This window comes from Polyodon spathula, chromosome 4 (genome assembly GCF_017654505.1).
Source record: "Polyodon spathula isolate WHYD16114869_AA chromosome 4, ASM1765450v1, whole genome shotgun sequence".
Classification (NCBI taxonomy): domain Eukaryota; kingdom Metazoa; phylum Chordata; class Actinopteri; order Acipenseriformes; family Polyodontidae; genus Polyodon; species Polyodon spathula.
In genome coordinates, this window is record NC_054537.1 from 65,376,063 (window position 1) to 65,399,627 (window position 23,565).

Below are 23,565 nucleotides of genomic sequence, written 5' to 3' on the forward strand. Positions count from 1 at the left end.
ACATGGTATTTTCATGTTTAGATAGCTTTAGGATTCGGATATGTATTTGAATATTGGTTAATTTGCAAAATGTTATCAAAGTCATTATATATAAGGGCGCATTCACACTGGCACATTTCCCCTTGTTATTCCGTTTCGGAACATTTGGAAGCTCCAAAATTTCCAGGGTACAATTAAAATGAACCTTACTGAGATCACCAGAGGGAGGTGTTCTGGGTATGGTTGCATGGTATGGTTCACTTATTTTTGCTTCAGTGTGAAAGACAAATGTACTCGGTTCATAAATAATAGCAAAAATGGCAAACAGAGTTCTTAATTGAACTAATAATTGACTGTATTTTGAGGTTTTTTTAATTTGTTTTCAGCTCTTAAACAGGTGGAGATAGTGCAGATAAGTATTCAGTTGGGCAACTGATGACTCAGTTGGAACAAAAACCAGAAGAACCTGAGGACAAATGGTATATGCAGTAGTATTAGTACCATCATTGTAACATACCTTGAAATTGTAGTTGTAAATATCACTTCATGGAGATGAAGAAAAGCATTCCATTGCCTGTTCTGCAACTGTAGAAATATTAAGCATTTCTTCACCTGCTGTGTTTATGTATGTTTATTACAAAACACCACAGTATTGCAGCACACAAAAACAGGACTTTCTCTATATTTTTCTCCATGGCTGTAGAACTTCCTAGCATTCACTTCAAGGAGATCATGTGATTTTCTCGTGTTCTCAGTACTATTGAAGGTGTGTAGTGTGAAAGGGAAATGTTCTCAGGACATTTGACAAGATGTTAGTGTACTCGGTACATTTCCAAGTTCCGGGGGTAACACTATTAAAGTTGAAAAATATCCCAGAAGTAAGAAAGGCCTTACTTTACCTTCATCAATTTATTAGAAAATAAAGGATGCCTTACAGTAGTTACAGTTTTTTTTAAAAAAGTATCAGTTCACTAGTTAGCAGCTAGTGTTGCATGTGCAGCCTAATCGGGACTTGTTTTATTGACAGCCAGAAGAAGTAAATAGGGGAACAAGAGTGGCTGTGTTGGTGTTCTGTTTATATTTATACAAAACAGGTTGTGTTATGTATTTCTCATTTCTGTCAACTGTCATTTCTGACTGACTGTAACAAAGTGCCCGCCCCTGTGTATATTATCTGTTATGTGTTGCGTGTGGTGTGTTTAAATGTTGGTGTATAGACATTGGTACACGGGATATAAACGGGTCTGTGTAACACGAGTGTTTAAAAATGTATATGTGTATTTAGGCACTTCACGTGCAAGTAAAATGTAGTAATATGTGAGCACGGGGAATTGCACTTTATTAATTCACGTGCTGGGATTCAAGTGAATAATTAACTGGTAATTGAATCCCAGCACAATAGTATATATAGATGCACGTTGTCACATACTGGCGGTTGGGTGTTCGGTGAGCGGAGAACGGGATTGGAGACGGAAGAAATTAGTAGCAGTAATAATAATAATAATAATAATAATAATAATAATAATAATAATAATAAGAGGAGAAAGTATCCGCTCACCGTGTTTGTCAGTGTCTGTCCGTGCACCGTTTTGTTAAGTTTAGTCTGTTTTCGTTTGTCTATTTATTTTGGCGTAGAGTGCCGTGTCCTGTGTTTTTCGTGTTTGTGTAAACCTTTTATTTTGTATTAAACCGGCGCCAACAGGCGTCTTCATCACTTCATTTCATCCGTCCTGTGTTTTGTGTATTGCATTACCTTTCCTGGTTCTGACGCCGCCCACTTCGGCTGTCTCTGTGACACTGACATAGACATTTTTTGTTCCCATTTGAATACATGTAGAAAACAAAAATTGGATATTAGTCCCACCACTCAGTTATATTTTCCTTATTGAATTGTATTTTACTGTACAGTTAACTGCATTTTATATTATAATTACTCCTAGACTGAGCATTTACCACAGAAATAATAATAATAATAATAATAATAATAATAATAATAATAATAATTACAGGTCTCAAAATGTTACAGCTCTCCTAGAATTATTTGGCATATTATATAAAATTGTGTTAGCAATCAATGAAAAATATATAAACCTGAAAAATATTGAAAATGCTGCACAGAAAAGTTAAATATGAAAATAATTAATTTACCACAAAAGCGCTCTTCAAGGTGGCCATTGCTTTTTCTGCGATTTTTTGTAATTTTTTGTAAACATCAGCATGCCTTGTTCATCTGGTAGAGTTAACAGTGCCAAGGGAAGATGCAGTGGATGAGGTGTATGAGAGGAAGAAACTTCGGTATGCTTAACTAGCTGCTGAAGCGGAACAGCGAGGATGGAGTGTCCGAGTTTACCCAGTGGAGGTGGGTTGTCGAGGATTTGTGGCAAACTCTATAACCTGATTTCTCAGAGACATCGGGTTCAGTGGCCAAGAGTTGCGTCGCACAGTGAAGAACTTATCTGAAGCAGCAGAAAGGAGCGTCAACTGGCTGTGGTTGAGACGAAAAGATTCTGGATGGGGATCTCAAGCACAATAGAAAGAAAGCAACGCTGATGTACAGGTAAGTAAGCTGGGCTGAGTTGAGTGGGGGATGGAGGCGGGAGATGCTGGGACGCCAGAATCACTGTTGAGCCCTCTTGAGGTGGCGTGGGCTTGTCAACAAAACACAGAGGATGGATTTGCCTACTTGAAGACCCCAGAGATGTACCCTACTTAGCGCAATCTAGACGGTTGTCATGTTGATGCACTGGAGAGACCGAACTGGGTTGATCCCCGGAGCCAGCATCGCAGCCATTGTGTGTGCTAATGCACTGGGGAGGCAAAATGAGCTGATCCCTGGAGCCAGCATTACACTTCAGCAATCAACACCAGACAGAAGGATATCTACATCATCAGATGGAAAACAACGCAAATGGATGGAGAGGCAGATGGATCACATTAGTTTACTGCAAAGCTACGTCTTAGTTGGTGCAAATCTTGACGAGAGCAGAATTCAAATCAGCATGAAGTTCAACATCTACTCTCATGTAATGGAAATCATGGGCTCAGTTAACATCTTTAATTGTAAAACTGGAGTTGTAAAAAAGGTGCTGTTATACATTTTTCTTATTGTATACTTTCTAGATATAAAAAAGTAATGAACTGTCTAAGTGTTTGATAGGCACATAGGACTGGATTTCGGGGGAGAGTAATATAAAATGTCACATACTTGCATAATTCCTGTCTTCAATTTACAGTAATAAATAGCTACAAAAAAAAAAAAAAAAAAAACCAAATGTAATCAATATAAGAAGACAAAAAGAAAACTTACAATAAAAATAATCTTCCACGACAAACACAAACACGCAGATAATTAAACCGAAAAAGTGTTAATGGCAAGAGATTGGTTAATTTGGATAACAGAAAGGCAACACAAAAGCGGGTAGTGATAGCATACTCAATCAAGCAGGATCATGAACGGGAGAGTAAAAAAAGGCATGTTCTTGTGTTTAAATGCCAGGTACACCAGTTTATCAGGTGAGGATGTATCATTTGAAACTTGGGAAATAGAGTGATCAATGAGTGTCTGTATTCAGTAGTGTATAGGTTATAACAGGTTAGTTATCCTAAAGGAGGAAAGGGCACAGCGATCAGGATCATCACTGTTGACTCTGGAAAATTGTTTGTGTTGTCTTTAAAAAATGGTGTTTGATCTTATTTCCAAACTGTTCTGTGTTGCTGGCAATTTAACACAGTTGAGATGAGTAAGCAGAGCTGGGGGAGCAATTTTTATCTGAAATGTCACAAGTACTGCTGAAACAAAGACATTGTGTGTGTGTGGACCATTCATTGTTGTAGGGTTGATAACTCACTGCAGTTTCCTGTTTTCCAGAAAATAAAGCAAGACAGAATCTTTTCAAAATAATAAAATATTACTGTAACTGCACTTTTTTTTTTTTAATATGAGGTGTTTGGTTGCTCATTACTGAAAGTATAGATTCCTTGTTGCATTACTTTACATAATACTATATTGTCTCAAGTCACTTGAATTAAGCATGGATACAATCATACATGGAGACCATCTCCAGGTAATCTCAAGATTATTAATAGCTGCATACCAGTTGTAATGCAAGAGTCAAGAAGTCCAGCCCATACAGTGTTTATTGATCCCACTGCACTTCCAGGGGTGTGGATTTATAATAAGAGTGTTTTATATTATTCATTTCTTTATTAATTAAAATGAAAATACAAGCATACCTGAATATGAATGAATTACACTTTTAGGGGGGTTAGATCAAATTTAAGATTGAGATAGATACAAATATTAGGGATTTCCCCGTGGACTACTATCAACATGGGTCCAATAACATTTGTATTTGTACTGCAAACGACATTACCTGTACTGTTGATACTATTGTTAAGACTGTAACGTTTTTTTTTTCTCTTTTAAATGTTAATGTTGTTACATTTTTAGCAGTGATTGATTAATTGTAATATCAAGACTATGATGACTTAATAGAAACTGTATTGTTAAGAAAAGAGGTGTTTTTTTGTTGTTGTTGTTTTTTTACATAACAATATGTATAGTGTATAGTGTGTCGTATGTACTGTCGCGTAGGGGGGGTTGTAACCGTGTACGTCATTGATCACTACGGATTTTCCAATTGGTAGATCGCACCACTGCAGGGGAATCTGCTGTAGGATTGGTTAATTCTGTTCGAAGGGGCTCGTCGCTGTGTTGGGAGTGATGCCGGGCGAAAGAAGCGGTGGCGTTATTGTTTCTGAAAGAAAACCGGAGAGGGGAAAGAGTTAATGTACAGCTATTTTATTTAAGCGGTTTTATGTTTATTTTTGTACTGATTAAAAAATACTATGACATTGTTAAATTAATTGTTTTTATACTGCATTTTATAATTTTCAAAGGGAATAGCATCCAGGCCTCAAGGAGCCGCCGCTGGTCGATTTTAACAATAACCCTGAGAAAGTCCCTTAATCCTGGACGACTTTTACCGGGGTTCAACAGGATTTTAATTGTTCAGCGGTTGACTGTAAATTACAGTACAGTCTGTGGTCCGATGGGGCACTTTTTTAGTGTTTAGGAGTTTTGTTTGAAATCTTTAAAGTGCAATATATAATTTACATTTAAGCACGATTGTTTTGGAAAACACAATAAGATGTCTAACGGAGCAGCAGGAAGCGGAGGTTTGACTTGGGTGGTAAGTTTCAGTAATAATTTAATTACACTTATTTGAATGACTTTTTTTAATGCATTTGAATGAATTTTGATTGTAATCGTGTTCAGCCTTTGTTGGTTCAGACAGTGCATAAATATGCATGCGCCTACGGTTACTGGCTATGTCTGCATAATTGTAGTTGCATATAGCGCATGAGGGTACACTACGAGCCATGAATACAAATTGAAATGTTAAAGTTTGGTAATTTGTATGTGGTTTCTATGTTTGTTTGTTTTTAAAGAAAAAAAAAACACATCTGACATGAATGTACGAATGCAAGGTCAGTAGTCGTTCGGGAAGACAACAGTGCTCGTCTCTACACTGCAGATCTAAAGTTCATGTATGCTTGTGTGTGTGTAGTAACCAGTTTTAACTTATCTACAATGCTCTGTATATGGTATTAGTCTTTGTCCCGGCTATTTCAATTTTGGTGATATTTATTAATTGCACTACACAGCGCAAGCTCTTGCCTGCAGCGCATATATGAAAACAACAGAGTCGCATACAGAGTAGGGTTTGACCAGATATAGGCATACTAGATACTGTACTTTAGTACTGGGGTAGCCAGGTCGGTTATAAAATCTAATGATTCCATGGTAGCGAGTGGGAAAAAAAGTTGCAGTAGTGTAATGTTTTGAGTTTCGAATTTTGATTTATTATATATATATATATATATATATATATATATATATATATATATATATATATATATATATATATATATATATAATGTGTGTGATTACATTTTTTGGCACAATAATCCTAGTTATTCATGTATGTACACCAACATGCTTTAGTTGCAATATGTTTTTCTGAAAGTAAAATACACACACACACACACCCATATCAAAACACACCCACTGGCAACAACAACAACAACAGTCTGTTAGCATAAGAAATGTTTGCTAGGAAAGCAAAATGTAAGTTATTGGATCTCCAGGAAATGCAGTAGAACAATAAATATTTATCAGAAAAATCTTTGTGTTGCCAATAAGGGAATTCAAAACAAACGATGCAGTAGTATACCCCCCCCCCCCCCCATATTTTATCTTCTGTGTACTGTACTTTGTCAAAACAGTCCAGTTTGTTTGCATTATTCAGTCTAATCTGTAGGGACATCACATAAGACCCTATTTAAATAATAACATATGCATTGTTCACTTAAGGTTTTCTTCTAAAACACTATCTGGTCAACATGTTTGGCATCTAGAGAACTTACACATACTTACTATATCAATGCAGTGAACACTATTTGTGATGGCACACTGGTGTTTCTGTTCGAGTGGCAAATTTGCAATCTGGGCGTCATAAATGGGTGATAAGATTAGTTGCATGTCTAGTATTCGTTTATTTACAGCATATTACAAAATAGCATGTGATATATCAATCTTATTTCATTTAGATAACAACCAAAGTTATCTCACACTTTTCATGATTTCCATTTTCGCACTGGTTAAAATGAGCTTTTCTGTATGTTTAAGTGTTCAGCTTGGATGGCTATATCTAATTAATTTGTGTATTTGTTGGGCACTCTTTGCTGTCAGGCCCGTAAGTGAAGTGAATGCAAGAGAATATATTCTCAACTTGATTAGAGGTAGCCACTGTACACTTATACACATATTAGAAATCAAGTCCAAATAAAAATAATGAAACATGATAACTTTTGTAATCTGTGTTTTATAGAACATGTAGTGGTTAAAATGTTTAGAATACTTTGTGATTGACATCCTGAGTGTGAAATCTACTCTCAGCGAATAAGAAGTGTAGTTGCTGATAGGTTCAAATGGGGACTTTTTATTTACAATAAGCACTCTTCAGTGATGTATGCAAAAAACAGGAAGCAAAATACATACTTTTTTATGTTCATATTATTTTGTACCGATATGGCTGATGGCGTATCAATTAAACCAAACCTTGTATTTACTAGAGTTAAATTCCACACTCTGCAGTGTATTCTGTATATACTTGCATGTAAACAAGTGTGGAAAGTAAATATTTTATTCCCTCTAAGGCTAAAATTCGGTTATTTTTCGCAGTAACTGGCAACTTTCGCACTCAGTTTACTAACTTTTGCAAGTTATTATTATAAATATCAACCTCAGTCGAGACTCCAGCCTTGCGAGGTAAATCTATTATTTTGAGACCATTCTTACAAAGCATTAAATAAGCATATTTGTGTTTGTCTTGCAGATGATTCTCTGATTTCCCTCTAAAAATGCATGTCCCATTAGTGCAGAGCTTACTCAGGCACTGTCGAATCTACTGGGACAGGGTGGGTGAAGCAGGCGTCTCTGCCTCTACAGAGGGTGCTGCTCATGAACTTTACAGTTTTTAACTCGTCTTATAATTGAACACTAAAATCACTGAAGCACAATCTTCCTGCTTTATTTAGAAGTATAAGTACTCCATTAAACAAAAATAAATCACAATACTCACACTTTTGTATGGTTTTTGTTTTATTTCCCTTTTAAAAAACGACCATTTCATTAATCATCTCAAGCGTTTTGAAACTGGTAAAAATCAGCAAATTAGTTGAAAATACACATTTAAGTGTGTAGTAATTGAGTAAGACATACCGTGCCCATTGTTTATTTTTTTGCGAGTTTATTCGTCATGTGACTTCAGGCCACGTCTCTGCTGAAACTCGACATGGCGACTGTTCCAACGAAGAAAAAAAAGCAATGTTTCAGAAAGACAGAGCTAAAAGAAATCTGATTATCTGAGGATGGTGGGATAGTATTCTTAAATTTTTGCTGTAATTCAGGTCATCATGTATGAGTCAATACTATTAAATATCATAATGCCAATCGTAAACACGTAGAGAATAAGAAAGCAAATAAGATGGCAACAATGGCAAAGCACTGCATTCTATGCTGAAAAACATAGACCTAAGACGTAAGACCTAAGGTGGAGCTTTCCCAAAGTAAGCAAGCTAAATGAATTGCGTATTTCATAGTTTAGTTTATTTCTTTCAACGCTGCCTGCCTTTAGTGAAGCTATAATTAGTAATTTTAAACCATGGCAGTTTCTTAATTGAATTATGATTTCTGACGACGAAGAAATTAGTTCAACTTTTTCTAGCCGTACAGTCTTTAAAGGAAATTGATCACTTTACTGTGTAAAGGATTACTACGCTACACACCATTGGTTTCATAAAGACATTCTGTCTGGAGACGCGACTCTTTTTAAATCTTGTAACTAACATTGCAGAATTAGGAAAGAAACAACTAAGAGGATGAATTATGCCTTTACATGGGGCGTTATTTAAATTGTAATCGGGCAGTACTTAACAGTGAACCTGTTTTAGCGCAACGAGTCAGTCAACATGCCTTTGTCAGTGTTTTATATTTTATCCTGGTTATAATACCAGTAAAACGCTAAATGTAATTTATGGAATACTGTACATAGGATTACTCGCACGTAACATTGCTGGACTGTTACTCAACTGTTTTGTATTTTTTATTGTTATTGTAAATGCCAGCAATAAGCTAAGCAGGTTTTTTCAAACCTGCTTTATTTGTAGACTGAACTACTGTTAGTGGAACCCCGTAAATATGATTCTCACAACTGTGCTGGACATTTGGTTTTCTGAACTGTTGTAATATAATTCTTAGGTTTTCCTGCTTATTTTAATGCCAGCAATGAGCCAAGTGATGTCTATAAATATTATGACAGGTTTTAAGTGACTTCAGGTGCTTTATTTACTATTACAGGAACAAGAGTCTGATTGAACAAAAAAAAAAAAATAATTGTGGTAATTTATTAAGTTTACTTATTTTGACTATCAACATTATATGTATGTTCATGTGCCATATTTAATTATTAATACATTGATAAAAAGTGGGGACAAATGGAATTGGCCATTTTTGAATTTGGTATTCCCAGCAATGGAACAATTAATAGCCCTAATAAAGGTAGTTACAATTGAAGGCAGTGCAGAGGTCAGTGGTTTATGCAGGCCACCAGTTAAGCATGCAGTCTACCTACGATAACTGACAGAGCTGCATAGGGAGAAGAGGATGATTCAAAATCGGAGGCAGAGCCACAATAAATGTTTTGCTTAAATTGAAAGTAAATTGTGAAATTGTTGAGATACTTGTGTTGGAATATTGTTTCAAAGTTGTATAATGCAATGTGGCAGGAAATGGCGTTGCGGTGACGTCAGACCAGAAGTAGGACGAACAATAAAAGGTAACTGCATTTCAAAAGGCGCGGCGTGTACCGTTTATTAGAGAATACAAAAATAAATCAAATATGTAAAAAAAAAAAAAAAAAAAAAAAAAAAAAACACTGCTCACAGAGCACAGAAAATAAATATTCAAACACAAACAAATCACGAACGCAATAACAATAGTTACGGTCTGGCTGGGCAGTAGCTTTCACGGATCCTTTGTCTCAGTTTCATTTTTGAATATCTCCTCGTGCTCCTCGTTCCTCCTCTGAACACCCCATCCGGGGCTTAGAGTGCTGCCGGTATTTATGCAGGTAACCATCTCCCGATTAACAACAGATTAATCACCTAATTAATTCAGGAGATGGCCACCTTCTGCACAAGTTTTTAATATGGATGGGGCTTCCCATCCACGCTGCAAAACAGTACAAAAACAATAAAGAAAGCAGACAGCGGTTCGCTGTCATACAATAAATAATACATAAACAAAACACACGGCGCTCGCCGTCATCTATATATATATACACAAAATAAACAAATAAACAAACAAATACAGAATAACATGGGCGGAGGGGGAAACCCCGTTCTAAAAATAAACAACTAACTGTACAGGGCTGTTCGCCCTGTTACATGCAACAAAAAATATTAAAAAGGTTAATGCTTGGCCAAAGGTTTCTCACTGATAATTGACCTTTTTTCAGTCAAAAAGCTTAAAGGGAGGGCTGATCCTGATGACCCTTATAAAACATGAAACTCATTTATAAAACAGTATGATACAGAATGACTGTGAACATACTTAGAGTATTGAATCCCATGCAGTTTTCAAAATCTCTCTCTAGTCCACTTGGGATTGCTCGGTATTCCTTTTGGGGTCGCCATCTCACGGACGATATAATGGAAAATGGGAAACTTGAATGACAATTTAGAATACAAAAAATCAAGAGCAGCTCGTGTAGAGATGGAAGTCCTTAACAACATTCCCACTAAGGCAGGATTTCCCAAACATTGTTTTGTTGCCCCCCCCCCCCCCACTAGTAAACAGTACAGTATTTAGAAATATATGATTTTCCTAAAGTAACTTATTGTAACGTTGCATGTAAGTCAAAGCAGGCTCCACAGAGGCAGTTTATAATAATAAAAACCTATATCTCTGTGCTGAATTCTAGTCTACCTCTTGCTCTTGCGAGACTGTCACTTGCATAACTGCACTCAGGCACGCACTCCTATTTATCGCTTCACAGTAAACCATGCCCTCCATCCACCATCAACAATCCCGGGCATTCCACTTGGACCCCAATCTTCTGCCAGTATTCTGGTGGTACAAACACATATCCAGGATTGGTGAACCCCCCCAGCTAGTGGCGTGGCACAGCAAAACATTTTTCAATACAAAAAGATAAGACAAACAAATGGGACAGACAGTAAGTCCTGCAATGATGGAAATCGCTGGGTCGTTATAGTATTGTAGCATTGAGCATGCTGTAGGTTCTACCAGGATACAGTGTGGCTGGGACAGCAGCAAAGGTGCAACATATAAATAAACGATTAATCTTTGATAACGTTATAATATAGGCAACATTTTTAAGATGGGTACACTTTATTACAGTCACTGTTCATAATTGTATTAATATCGGTACCATGTCACTTATTTTCTTTATTCATTCCACATTTAAATGAAGTAAGGACGTGGAGGACTTAAAAGCCCATTTAATTGTTTCACAGCCAAACCATGTAAATTAAACTGATCGTATTATTACAGTATTGTTATTAGTTTACCTTTTTGTTTATGTCACGGTCTGGTTTTGCTAGTAGTAACGTCCTTAGTCCTTTTAATCTACGATCATTGAAGTTAATTTGTTTGTTTGTGAAATAAAAGGTATATTGTTTTAACCATACTACAATAATAGTAATACAATCTGTTTCATTTAGGTGTTTTACTGTGAAAAAACTAATTAGCTTTTAAACCCCCACCAAAGTCCTTTCGCATTTAAAAGCTGACTAAATAGAGAAAATTTAGGGTGCTAAATTAACAAGTGACTAGTCTATTGTATCTCATGCTGATCTCCTAAGGAAGTGGTATGTCGGTTTGTGCTAATCTGTATTGATAAAATAAATAAGAAATACCCAAAACCATTTGTATATGTAATTTTAAACCAAAGTTTCGTTTCAGCATTACTCTCTTCCATTTGAAGTAGTTTCCATGTTTTTCCATTTCATATACCTATAACTTGATATTTACATACTGGACATTTACTTTCAAGCTACGTTGTTCAAGTAAATGCCAATACATTATTTACTGTTGTTTGTATTTATTTTAATCAAGCAACAGTTAATAGAATTAAAAATATATATTAAACGAAAGAAAAAAGTACAACTTACTGTGTAGAAATGGTTGGTTGGTTCCATGAATATTTTTAGAAACTTAATGTGTTGATTTTTTTATTGTATAAAATGCAAAAGAAAAAAATGGAATACATGAAAAATAGAAAACAAAACACAGCTCATGGCTTACCTTTTCTGTATTCAAATTTACTTCCAATTAATACTAATTCTTATCTTATGCCTTTAATTTAGAAATTGATTTACATTTCTCTTCTGTCTCACTTGGTATTATGGTAGCTATATAATGTGACTGTTTGTTTTTGTGCCTGAAATGTAATTTTCTGTTTCATTGGTATCGGGTCCTGTCTTTCTTTCAACACTTTTGTCTATGTGTAATAAATTATTGAAAAACCAAAGAGTTTCCTTAAATATGTGGACTTCACTTTGAAATTTACTGTGCGCTAAGACAAGTTTGTGGTTTTAAAATTCTAATATAAATAAATTACATAGACAAAGTAACTTTTAATTGGTCTTTAAATCTCGAGGCCTAAAATAATAATAATAAAAAAGTTATACACTTTGAATTTTTTTACATTAAATACAGTGGAAAGTGCATAATACATGATAGTAACATAATACATGAAATAGTAGCAGCAACACAGCAGCTAATATGGGAAGGGGTTCCCCACTGTCTCATTTTTATGTGCACCAAATTCAATTGCTCCATGGTGCAGTTTTCACAAATAGGCCAACTACCTTTATAAGTACCCTGTATTTTAAACAATTGTCTTGTGGATCAACCTACTTTATAGCTGTGGCCCTATAAGCAGACTTCCATACTGAACACAGTTACCATTGTCTCCTACAGTAAAATATGCTAGCTAGTCTCTATTATTTTTCGTTACAGTTGATGACAGGTGGGCAACCACTGGGTGCACTTATCCAGTGTGTCCAACTTGACATCAGGTATTCATGGTTGTCCTACTTAAAACTCTACAATTTATGATAATTGTAAATGGCTTCAGAATGATGTTGTAGATTCCCTTTGATTTTGAGAGATGTTAAAATAGCTGGGGAGTCTTGATGTAATGTCACATAGCTGTGATCATTTTGACCTACTTCACAATTTTCACTTAGACAAAAAATTGTACATGACTTGCATGATTCCATCTTTTTTTTTCTTTATAGACAGCCCATCCATTTATATAATAGAACACTTGAGATTTGATGAGGTCTAAAGGCAGTATCAGAATGCTGAACAGGAGATGCACATGAAATCTGAACTGTTTCCTCTATTTCAACATCCCTGTGATGATACCTCATGTGCTGTGATTGTGTATGGTATCTGTGTAATCAGTGAGTATTGGTGTTCTCGTATTTTCACTGCTAGAATTCACATTCTCAAACTGACTGAGAGATATAAGTTTTAACTGGGTCCTGCACTATTTAACTTGCATGTGAATTACATCGTTGGAACACAGTTGAGAGTGTAAATTCTCATTTGCATCAGTGGAGGTTCGGCCACTATGGAACACAGCTAATAGGTCACGATCTGAGGCCAGAAAATATGCTTAGAAAGCGTTTCATTGCAACGGTCTGGGGTCTGAGTTTTCTGTACATTTTTGGGTTTTGCAGAGAAAACCAGACAGGCAGCCATAATCAGCATGGGACATGTTGCCATCTGTACTCCTGTGTGTGAGGGCTTCCAATTACCGATTTTTGTCTGTCTTTCGAGATCTGAAGGCTGTTTTGACCCAGGCGCTTAAAAATTCTTGAAGTTTGTCAAGCTTCCACTTTGCACCCTGTCTAACACTAGGAGCATATAATGCTGTAAAAAAATAAAATAAAATAAAAATAAAGTATATGTGTGTGTGTGTATGTATGTATGTGTGTGTATATATATATATATATATATATATATGTATATATATATATATATATATATATATATATATATATATATATATATATATATATATATATATATATATACACACACACACACACACACACACAGCTCTGGAAAAAATTAAGAGACCACTGCAAAATTCAGTTTCTCTGGTTTTACTATTTATAGGTATGTGTTTGGGTAAAATGAACATTGTTTTATTCTATAAGCTACTGACAACATTTCTCCCAAATTCCAAATAAAAATATTGTCATTTAGAGCATTTATTTGCAGAAAACGACAACTGGTCAAAATAACAAAAAAGATGCAGTGTTGTCAGACCTCGAATAATGCAAAGAAAATAAGTTCAGATTCATTTTTAAACAACGCAATACTAATGTTTTAACTTAGGAAGAGTTCAGAAATCAATATTTGGTGGAATAACCCTGATTTTCAAGGACAGCTTTCATGCGTCTTGGCATGCTCACCATCAGTCTTTCACATTGATGTTGAGTGACTTTATGCCACTCCTGACGCAAAAATTAAAGCAGCTCAGCTTTGTTTGATGGCTTGTGACCATCCATCTTCCTCTTGATCACATTCCAGAGGTTTTCAATGGGGTTCAGGTCTGGAGATTGGGCTGGCCATGACATGGTCTTGATCTGGTGGTCCTCCATCCACACTTTGATTGACCTGGCTGTGTGGCAGTGTTTTCGTGCATAGTTGAGTCGCTTGGCTTTGTTTCCACGTCGGAGGTATGGCTTTATGGCCGCAAGTCTTCCATGAAGGCCACTTTTGACCAGACTTCTCCGGACAGTAGATGGGTGTACCAGGGTCCCACTGTTTTCTGCCAATTCTGAGCTGATGGCATCTTCTGATTGCGAAGGGAAGTAAGCATGATGTGTCTTTCATCTGCTTCAGTAAGTTTCCTTGGCCGACCACTGCGTCTACGGTCCTCAACGTTGCCCGTTTCTTTGTGCTTCTTCAAAAGAGCTTGGACAGCAAATCTGGAAACCCCTGTCTGCCTTGAAATTTCTGCCTGGGAGAGACCTTGCTGATGCAGTATAACTACCTTGTACCTTGTTGCTGTGCTCAGTCTTGCCATGGTGTATGACTTTTGACAGTAAACTGTCTTCAGCAACCTCACCTTGTTAGCTGAGTTTGTCTGTTCCTCACCCAGTCTTATTCCTCCTACACAGTTGTTTCTGTTTCAGTTAATGATTGTGTTTCAACCTGCATATTGAATTGATGAACATTAGCACCTGTTTGGTATAATTGTTTAATCATACACCTGAATATATGCCTACAAAATCCCTGTCTTTGTGCAAGTGTACCTAGAAGAATTGATGCTGTTTTGAAGGCAAAGGGTGGTCACACCAAATATTGATTTGATGTAGATTTTTCTTCTGTGCACTCACTTTGCATTTTGTTAATTGATAAATATAATCTATTAACATGTCTATTTTTGAAAGCATTCTTACTTTACAGCATTTTTTCACACCTGCCTTAACATTATGAATGATGTTCTTTGGGTGATACGCAGTGTTGGGTTTGCGCCAAACATAACGTTTTGCATTTTGGCCAAAAAGTTCCATTTTAGTTTTGTCAGACCACAAAACTTTTTGCCACATGGCTACAGAATCTCCTGAGTGTTTTTTTTTTTTTTTTTTTTCTTTTTTTGCATACTTCAAACAGGATACAAGGTGGGCTTTCTTGAGTAATGGCTTCCTTCTTGTCACCTTACCGTACAGGCCATATTTGTGGAGTGCTTGGGATATTGTTGTCACATGCACACTTTGACCAGTCTTAGCCATAAAAGCCTGTAGCTCTTGCAAAGTTGCCATTGGCCTCTTGGTAGCCTCTCTGATCAGTCTCCTTCTTGCTCAGTTATCCAGTTTGGAAGGACGGCCTGATCTAGGCAGGGTCTTGGTGGTGCCATACACTTTCCACTTCTTAATCATCTTGACCGTGCTCCAAGGGATATTCGATGCCTTTGATATTTTTTTTATACCCATCCGTTGATCTGTGCCTTTCAACAACTTTGTGCCTTGGTGCTCATGGTTGAGTCTTTGCTTTGAAATGTACTACCCAGCAGAGGGAACCTACAGGAACTGCTGGATTTATCCTGAAATAATGTGAATCACTACAGTTTAACACCGGTGGAGGCCACTTAACTTGGTGTGTGGTTTTGAATGCGATTGGTTACACCTGAGATAATTTAGGTTTGCTATTACAAAGGGGGTGGACACTTATCCAACCGAGCTATTTCAATTTTTATTTTTAATTAATTTTTCTAAACATTTCTAGAATTTTTTTTTTTCGCTTGGAATTTGTGGGGTAGGATATGTAGATAAATGAAAAAAAACCAAACTTAATTCCAGATTATAAGGCAACAAAAGGTGAAAATTTTGAAAAGGGGTGTAAACTTTCTACGGATGCTACTATAGTTGGATATATTAGACACTGTTACTTAATAGATTAATTAGCGGGGGGAAACTCTGGGGAAGTATTTATTACATGTTAACTCTTAATAAAAAAGAGGTCTGTGAAGTGGTTCTTCAGCGTTTGTCATTTGGCACAATAAACAATACGAAAGAAAGAGTGTGTAGACTTTCTATACTGTGTGTGTGTGTGTGTGTGTGTGTGTGTGTGTGTGTGTGTATATATATATATATATATATATATATGTGTTTCAGTGGCTTGGGAGTTATTACTTGGATTTTTATTGAGTACCTTTTTAAATCATGTGGGAAGATACCGGTATCTCTATTTCGATGGAAATAAGTGTTCGATAAGAAGATAAACTTAAACTTATACTGACCTCACATAACCTGGAGTCCGGCGTCATTGTCCAGAGCTTCACTCCGTCTGATCCTGCTCGCTTGATCCTCCTGACTCATTACCTACATCTTTTTGTTTCTTCTGGGACAAAAAGTTTGTTTCACCTGCCTTCTGACTGTCCCCTCTTTTGGAGCATCCTGCCGCTGCACAAAATACCATTGCCACAGTGTACTTCAGTACTGAGTGGGCGCCAAAAAATTGTGCAATTAGGAGGATTTAGTGTTAGTTTATGTTAAAAGGAGCATTATTTAAATTAGTCGGGTAATAGCAGTGAACCTGTTTCAGAACAATGAGTCAGTCAACACGCCTTTATCACTGTTTCATGTATTATCCTGGTTGGTATAATGCCAGTAAAACGCTAAGCTTAATTTGTGGAGTACTGTAAACAAGATTACTTTCACGTGACATTGCTGAACTGTTACTAAACTGTTTTGTATTTTTTTTGTTATTGTAATGCCAGCAATAAGCTGAAACACCTTTATTTGTAGACAACAACAGTGGTAGTGGAAGACTGTAAATATGATTCTCCGTATTTTGTTGCCGCTTACAACTACTTGTATATGTAAGACTGGATTCTCAAGCCTGCTGATGATCAAAACCAAGCATAAGAGCGGAGACCTTCGTTATGCACTTGCAAATACTGCACCAAGAAATAGTGAAACATAAGCAAGCACAACCTTCCCAGCGATTTAAATGCATTTGTATTACTAACTTGTTTCTGCAGTTCTATCACACATTATTAAGGCTGTATTTTTTTTCAGGTATATCACGGATTTCACAGTTTCTGTGAATAACTAATTTTGTTTGAATTCATGAATTCCAAAGGTGGACATAAATGAAATAGTCTACAGTTTTAGTATTTACTGTTTTTTTTAGGTAAGCATTTAAATATGTAGGAACACATTGCTGTATAATACAGTAACTTCAGAAAACGAACAATTTGACAAAGTATTTTTTTCTGCGTTAATCATGTATAATTGTGAAATCTGGAAATAGCTTTTATAGACTGTGAAATAAGCAATTTTTACAGTGGAAAAAGATTATTTATTATTTATGCTGTTCACTAATGTAGTCTGGTTCATCTTTTGATCAATTTATTCTATAAAATTGTTCATTAAAACACAGTTTTTATTTTTGTACACCTGTTCTTGGCACAGGGAGGTTTGTGTGGTGGTGGTGGGGTGTCCACAGACCTTGGAAATGTAAAAAAGAGAAAGAAAAAAGGGTCTTGGTTGGGGGGATGTTGAGGTTGAGAGTTTTAACTGTTCTAGTTTACCTGTTAAGATTAGGGTACTGCCTTTCAGTTTTTCCATCTTGAGTAGATGATGATGATGATAATACTAAATCATCATCATCAAATGTGTTTTTAACTGTTTTATAAATGTATCTAATAACAGACCCTCTTTGATAAGAACAATGCTGCCAGAAAGGAAGAAGCAAATGCCAAGAACGATGGTGCCAAGACTGAAGGCTCCAAGAAGGAGGGTTCAAAGAAGATGTCAGTGGAGCGAGTTTATCAGAAGAAAACCCAGCTGGAGCACATCTTACTCCGTCCAGATACTTACGTTGGTTCTGTTGAACCAGTAACCCAGGTGAGCTACTAACTACTGTTTTTAAGATCCGATTTTTTACTGTACCTGTACTGAAAGTACCACTCAATGTAAACTGTTTATTTTTACAGTTGTGGAAAAGCCCTACGATTTCACTCGTTAGGTTTACATGGCCACTTGTATTCCAGGTGTATTCAGAAAATGTATTCTAGCCATGGTAATAGCATTTTCAGAATATGAAGGGAATTTAGTATTCTGAATATGATAGCTGACAAATTCCACTTAGGTTGATTTGTATTACATAGAGTAGCTACTTAATACTTATATTAGACTTGTTTTTTGCCAAGATAAAATAAGATTGTGTAGTAGGGACTAACCAGGACGTAGCATTGCTGTGTTATATTAGGTTTCAGCGCTTTTCCTCCAGCAGGTAATGACGATTTTTTATTGGCCCAGTGTTGATGGCTGAAGTGTAATGCTGGGTCTAGGGATCGTATTTCGTCGACTATCTCACAACACTTCAGGAAGACTCAACAGTGATACGGGCATCCCAGGACCACTCCCCAACCCACCCCAATTTAATTACCTTAGCCATCCATTCCCTTTCATTGATGTTAACTTCCTCCATCACCTCTCTTGAGGTCTCCAGTCAGCCTCTTTCCTCCTCAAGCAGAGCCAGTTGCTTCTTCTTTCTGCCTCCTCAGATAAAGCCTTCACTATACACCGCAACTCCTGTCCACTGAGTCCAGTGTCTCTGAGAAGCCAGGTCATGGAGTGCACGACCAATCCCAGACAACCCACCTGTACTGGATCACCTAGACTTTTCTCCCCCCGCTGTACCACCTCAGTGGCTAACTAGCATACTGGAGTTTCTTGCTCTCGTATGCCTCATCCATGGAATCATCCCATGGCATTGTTAACAAGGAGGAGAACAAGGCATGCTGAGACTGATCACAGGACAATGTCGGGTCGAAGGGTAGTTGTAAAATAAGGTGCTTACCAACATCTGTCTGCATACTCCAATCTCTAGCAGCCTCCAATTATGCCCTGCGATCTTGGTTCTAATAACTTTTCCTGTTGGCTGCTGTCCTGGAGGGAGGTATGTTGCCCTGTGTGCAGCTATTGCTAATATTGCCGGCAAGCTGTTGATTTTATTCCACCGTTCTTCTAGTGCTAATGCCATGCATCACAGCACCTGACCATGACGCCAAAGGAAGCGACTCGGCACCCCCTTGCATCCTGTACGAATGTGCTTCAGAGTAGCCGGTGATGCACACAAAGGACATGCTGGGTTTTCCTCTATCTGCACATTCAGGTTCTGCGATTGTAGAAGAACATTTGTGAACCTGATTAGGAAGCTTACCCTTCACTGTTCGATTGTCCCCAGGTCTCGCCTGAATCAGAATCATCTAAAATAACTAAAACCAGAGTTTAGGTGAACAAGTAGGCCTACAGTATCTTTTTTATATATCCCTGATATCATTTTTGTAAAAAAAATAGGCTGTTTATTAGTGCCTTTTTATATGTTCAACTATTTTTGTTTTTCATTTTCAGCAAATGTGGGTTTTTGATGAAGATGTTGGAATGAATTTAAGAGAAATTACCTATGTTCCGGGCATGTACAAGATCTTTGATGAAATTCTTGGTAAGAGAGAATATATATTTGCAAATAGAGAAAATAAATATTCAGTCTTAAGAATGTAACAGTGAAATATGTAGGAGCATAGGAAGTGTGTTCAGAAGTTTGAAAACAGCAAATGATTCCCAGCACGACTAGGAGTGGGGATTCTACTGTCCATTTTTCCTCTTATACCCCTTGCTTACTAAATACTGTGATATCTCTGAATAGATAATAATCTCGTCTTCAAAAAGATGCTAAAAAATTAATGAGCAAGTTCTCACAAGTGGAATGGTACCCTGAAATGTTCTTTTCTAGGAAAGATGTACATCTGGGGATGGGGAGTTTGTTGCTGGATAACTTCATTCACACTACTTGCTCACTAAATATCTTGGTATCCCTAAATAGATAATTGCCTCCTCTTTAAAAATATTTAATTATTTTAATGAGAAGTCTATCTCATAAGTTCAAGTGGTACCATACATGTTGTTAAATTACCAACAATGCTGAATGACTGTGTTGAGCATTTGTTTGTATTTTACCCAACAAATTATTTTCTTGAATGGGGACTGCCAAGACTGGCACAGTATTCAGTGTAGTGTTGTCCTTGGCAGTCCTTAGCCAGAAACCTGGTTTATTCCACTTTCACACACAAATACAGCTAATGAGCCACCTCTTTAAAATGCCCATTTGCACAGCACGAAATTACACCGTCTATGCCGGTATAATACCATCATAACCCTTTCACACAGGGATTGAAAGTGAGTGCAACTTTCAAATCTACCAGCCAACAGATCGTTTTCATGGCAACGAAAACAAAACAAATACTTAAATAAGCATTATAGCATGGGTAAGATAGATACTTAAAAAAAAATAAATAAATAAAAAAATATATATATATATACACACACACACACACACACACACACACACACACAGTATATCTATATATATATATCTATATCAATTTCTTATGTTTTAATGAATGGTGCTGGAGAAATGTTGTGTGTTGTAAACTTCCCTGTGCTTGCTTTATCTTCTCTAGTAATAATATATATGTGGAAAGTTGTGTCTGTTCCTCGCTTTGTGTTTCCTGTGCATTCTCAAAGTCCCCGGATCACATTAACTAGATTTCCACAGGGTCTGTGCCCCCAAATTCTACTGCACAATTAAACGTGCTGCATCTGTTTAGCTGCCACTCCTAGAATTGTAAAGTTAAACTTCTTCCAGTCTCCAATTACTACCTCTTTCTTGATCGGCCACTGTATTTGAAAAATTAAAGCATGTAACACAGACGACAACAATACCCAAACATGTCCGGTATACAGTCATGTGGGATGCGGACTTTCAGTCCACAGCCACTATAGCGCTTCGGTGCCGGCATAGCGTTTCACACAAGAGTTGAGATGGTTTTGTGCCATCTCAAAACCACCTCGCCAATTGGCATAGGCAATTCACACAGACCAAAATGCCGCATCAGTGCCTGTTCTGAGCCGTCATAACTCGTCTGTGTGAAAGGGTTATTAGAGGGTAAAATGAAAAGAAAATGTCGTACCCAGTCATTCTGCATTGTTAGTAAGTGGATCATATGGTGTATCACAGTACTTATGGGAGAGACTGTTCATTAAAATCTCTTCCTTATTTTTTTTAATGAGGAGACTATTTTTTATTCAGGGATACCAAGATATTTATTAAGAAAACAGTCTGAGGTGAATCTGCAAAGAAACTCCCCATACCCAGTTTCCACTTTCCTAGAAAAAAGGGGTACCATTCTACTTGATGTGTTGCTCATTCAAATATTTAGCATATTTTTTAAAGAGATGATTATCTATTTAGAGATAACAGGGTGTTTAGTAAGGGGTCTTAGTGAGGAAAAATGGGCAATGCCATCCCCACTTATCGTCTTGCTGTAAATCATTTGTTGTTTCCAAACATAATTAGTTCTGTGTTTTAATAAATGTATGTATTACCATCCTCTATTGTTTGCTTACGTTTGGTACTTTAAATTCCTATCTGTTTAGATTTTTTTTGTTTGACAGTTTTGGTTGTGATTCTAAAATCACTTCAATTTTTTTTTCAGTAAATGCAGCTGACAATAAGCAGAGGGACAAAAACATGTCCTGTATTAAAATAACAATAGACCCGTAAGTAAAATCTATAGTCTAACTTTTTGTGAATCCTTTCTGGTCATCCTTGCAAAGTTAGGCATCTTCTGAAACTTGGTAAAAAAAATATTTTAAGAAGTTTGTGGGTATACTCTGCCAAAGACACAACTGTCTTTAATTTATTGACTTACGTAGGTCTAGTACAGAAAAAAAAAGATTCTTTCACTGGTGTATAGTGAAGTACAGTGCTCAGCCACATTTAAAACGTGTTTGGTGCTTTTTTAAATAATATTAAATAGGCATATGTTTTTACTAGATTATGTTCTATACACAGTTGGTGTAGGTCATGGTGATACTTAGGCACTTGTAGTGGTGATTGATGTCCTTGATGTTGGATATGAATGTAACTAATGTACCCTGTCTTGTTTGTTTTAATGCAGAGAATCAAACATTATCAGCATTTGGAACAATGGAAAAGGCATTCCTGTTGTGGAACACAAAGATGAGAAAATGTATGTACCTGCTTTGATCTTTGGGCATCTCTTAACATCAAGCAACTATGATGATGATGAGAAAAAAGTTACAGGTAAGAGACAGAAGTATGTTTTGCAGCTGTATTGTTGTGTGTAGGTAACAAGTACACAAGTGTAGTGGTGTAGACTGTGTAGAACGGAATCAGCAAATTAACCTGTTGCAACAAAGTACCGTACCTAAAGCTACAAAAAAAAAAATCGGGGTGCGAACGTTCTTCATTCCAAGAAAGAGACAACGTTGATAGAGCGTTAATATTGTTTTCTTTTATGTTGAAACTTTATTAATTAGATTTGAGTTTAAAAGTGCATTTTAAGAGCAGGTTTGTTTACTCACAAGCTGGCTGTGGTGTCATGTCCCTTTTTTCTCTTTTGCAAGTTTCTTTTAAATGCAGGTCAGGTAACGCTTTTTTTTTGTTCTCTCCAATCAGATTGTTTCAGCAAAATAACATCTTGCTATATTTTTAGAAACAATGTTTATTTCGCTTAATTTATTGTTTATTTCTGTGTCTCGTACTTTCTTTTTTGTACTGCTTTCTGCTCGATCACCTCCGCTCTCTCCAAATATTTTACTTTCAGTTCTTCAAGGGACAGCACCCCTATATAATAAACCCACTACATTTTGAAAAATAGAAATGCCTACACATTATTTGCATTTTTAACAGGTAATATATAATTTCAATTTGAATATTTCAGGATTCCAGACTTTGCCTAAAATGGTTGCCAATGTGACAAAAAAAAAAAAAATGTTGGCAGCTGTTTTTTGGGGGGGTTAGGTGTCATTGGCACCTGTAACACAAAAAATGCCTCTCCCATTTAAAAACACATTTCAGTAGTTACGAATGTGCTATGATGCTATAATAAACTCTGTAAAGAAACAAGTCTGCGTAACACATGCTTTTAACCGAAGTGTGAGAAGAACGGTAACAATGTGATCAAATACAAATGCTTCGAAGTACATTGGTGCTGTATTAACACCAGCAGAATACGGTAACCGCAGTTTCATGGAACAGTTGTAATGATTACCAAATGTGTGCGAGTACTGTTGTGTAAAAATGGAGCTTAAAATGTATTAATTGCATTCAGTAAATTTAGAACAAGAACGGAAAATAAAAATAAATAATTATAATGATGGGCTGAAAAGCAGCAAAAAGATCAATACCATTTTTCCATGAACCACATAGCCCAGGTATATGCTTGCAACACATTTGGCTGTTACTTAATTAAACCCTTGTAAAAAATAAAACATGTAAAACGCTTAGCATAAAAATAAGTCCTACTACAGTAACAGGCTCAGTTTACAGTGCCTCTGGGTTTCTGATTGCATCAGGTCAATTCCAGATTTTTTAAA

General features: G+C 36.5%; 1 protein-coding gene across 2 annotated transcripts in view; it reads left to right on the forward strand.

Moving 5' to 3' along the window:
• The first annotated feature begins 4,683 nt into the window (after positions 1 to 4,683).
• Positions 4,684 to 23,565, forward strand: part of LOC121314756 (DNA topoisomerase 2-beta-like) — a 56,819-nt gene continuing 37,937 nt past the window's right edge. The window contains exons 1-5 of one of the 2 annotated variants that reach the window (XM_041248400.1): positions 4,684 to 5,171; positions 17,809 to 18,003; positions 19,516 to 19,606; positions 21,660 to 21,723; positions 22,125 to 22,270. In XM_041248400.1, coding sequence (XP_041104334.1) covers positions 5,130 to 5,171; positions 17,809 to 18,003; positions 19,516 to 19,606; positions 21,660 to 21,723; positions 22,125 to 22,270 — 538 coding nt within the window. In that variant the 5' untranslated portion in view covers positions 4,684 to 5,129. The remainder of the gene's footprint in view (positions 5,172 to 17,808; positions 18,004 to 19,515; positions 19,607 to 21,659; positions 21,724 to 22,124; positions 22,271 to 23,565) is intronic. The other variant, XM_041248401.1, reaches the window with a different exon arrangement.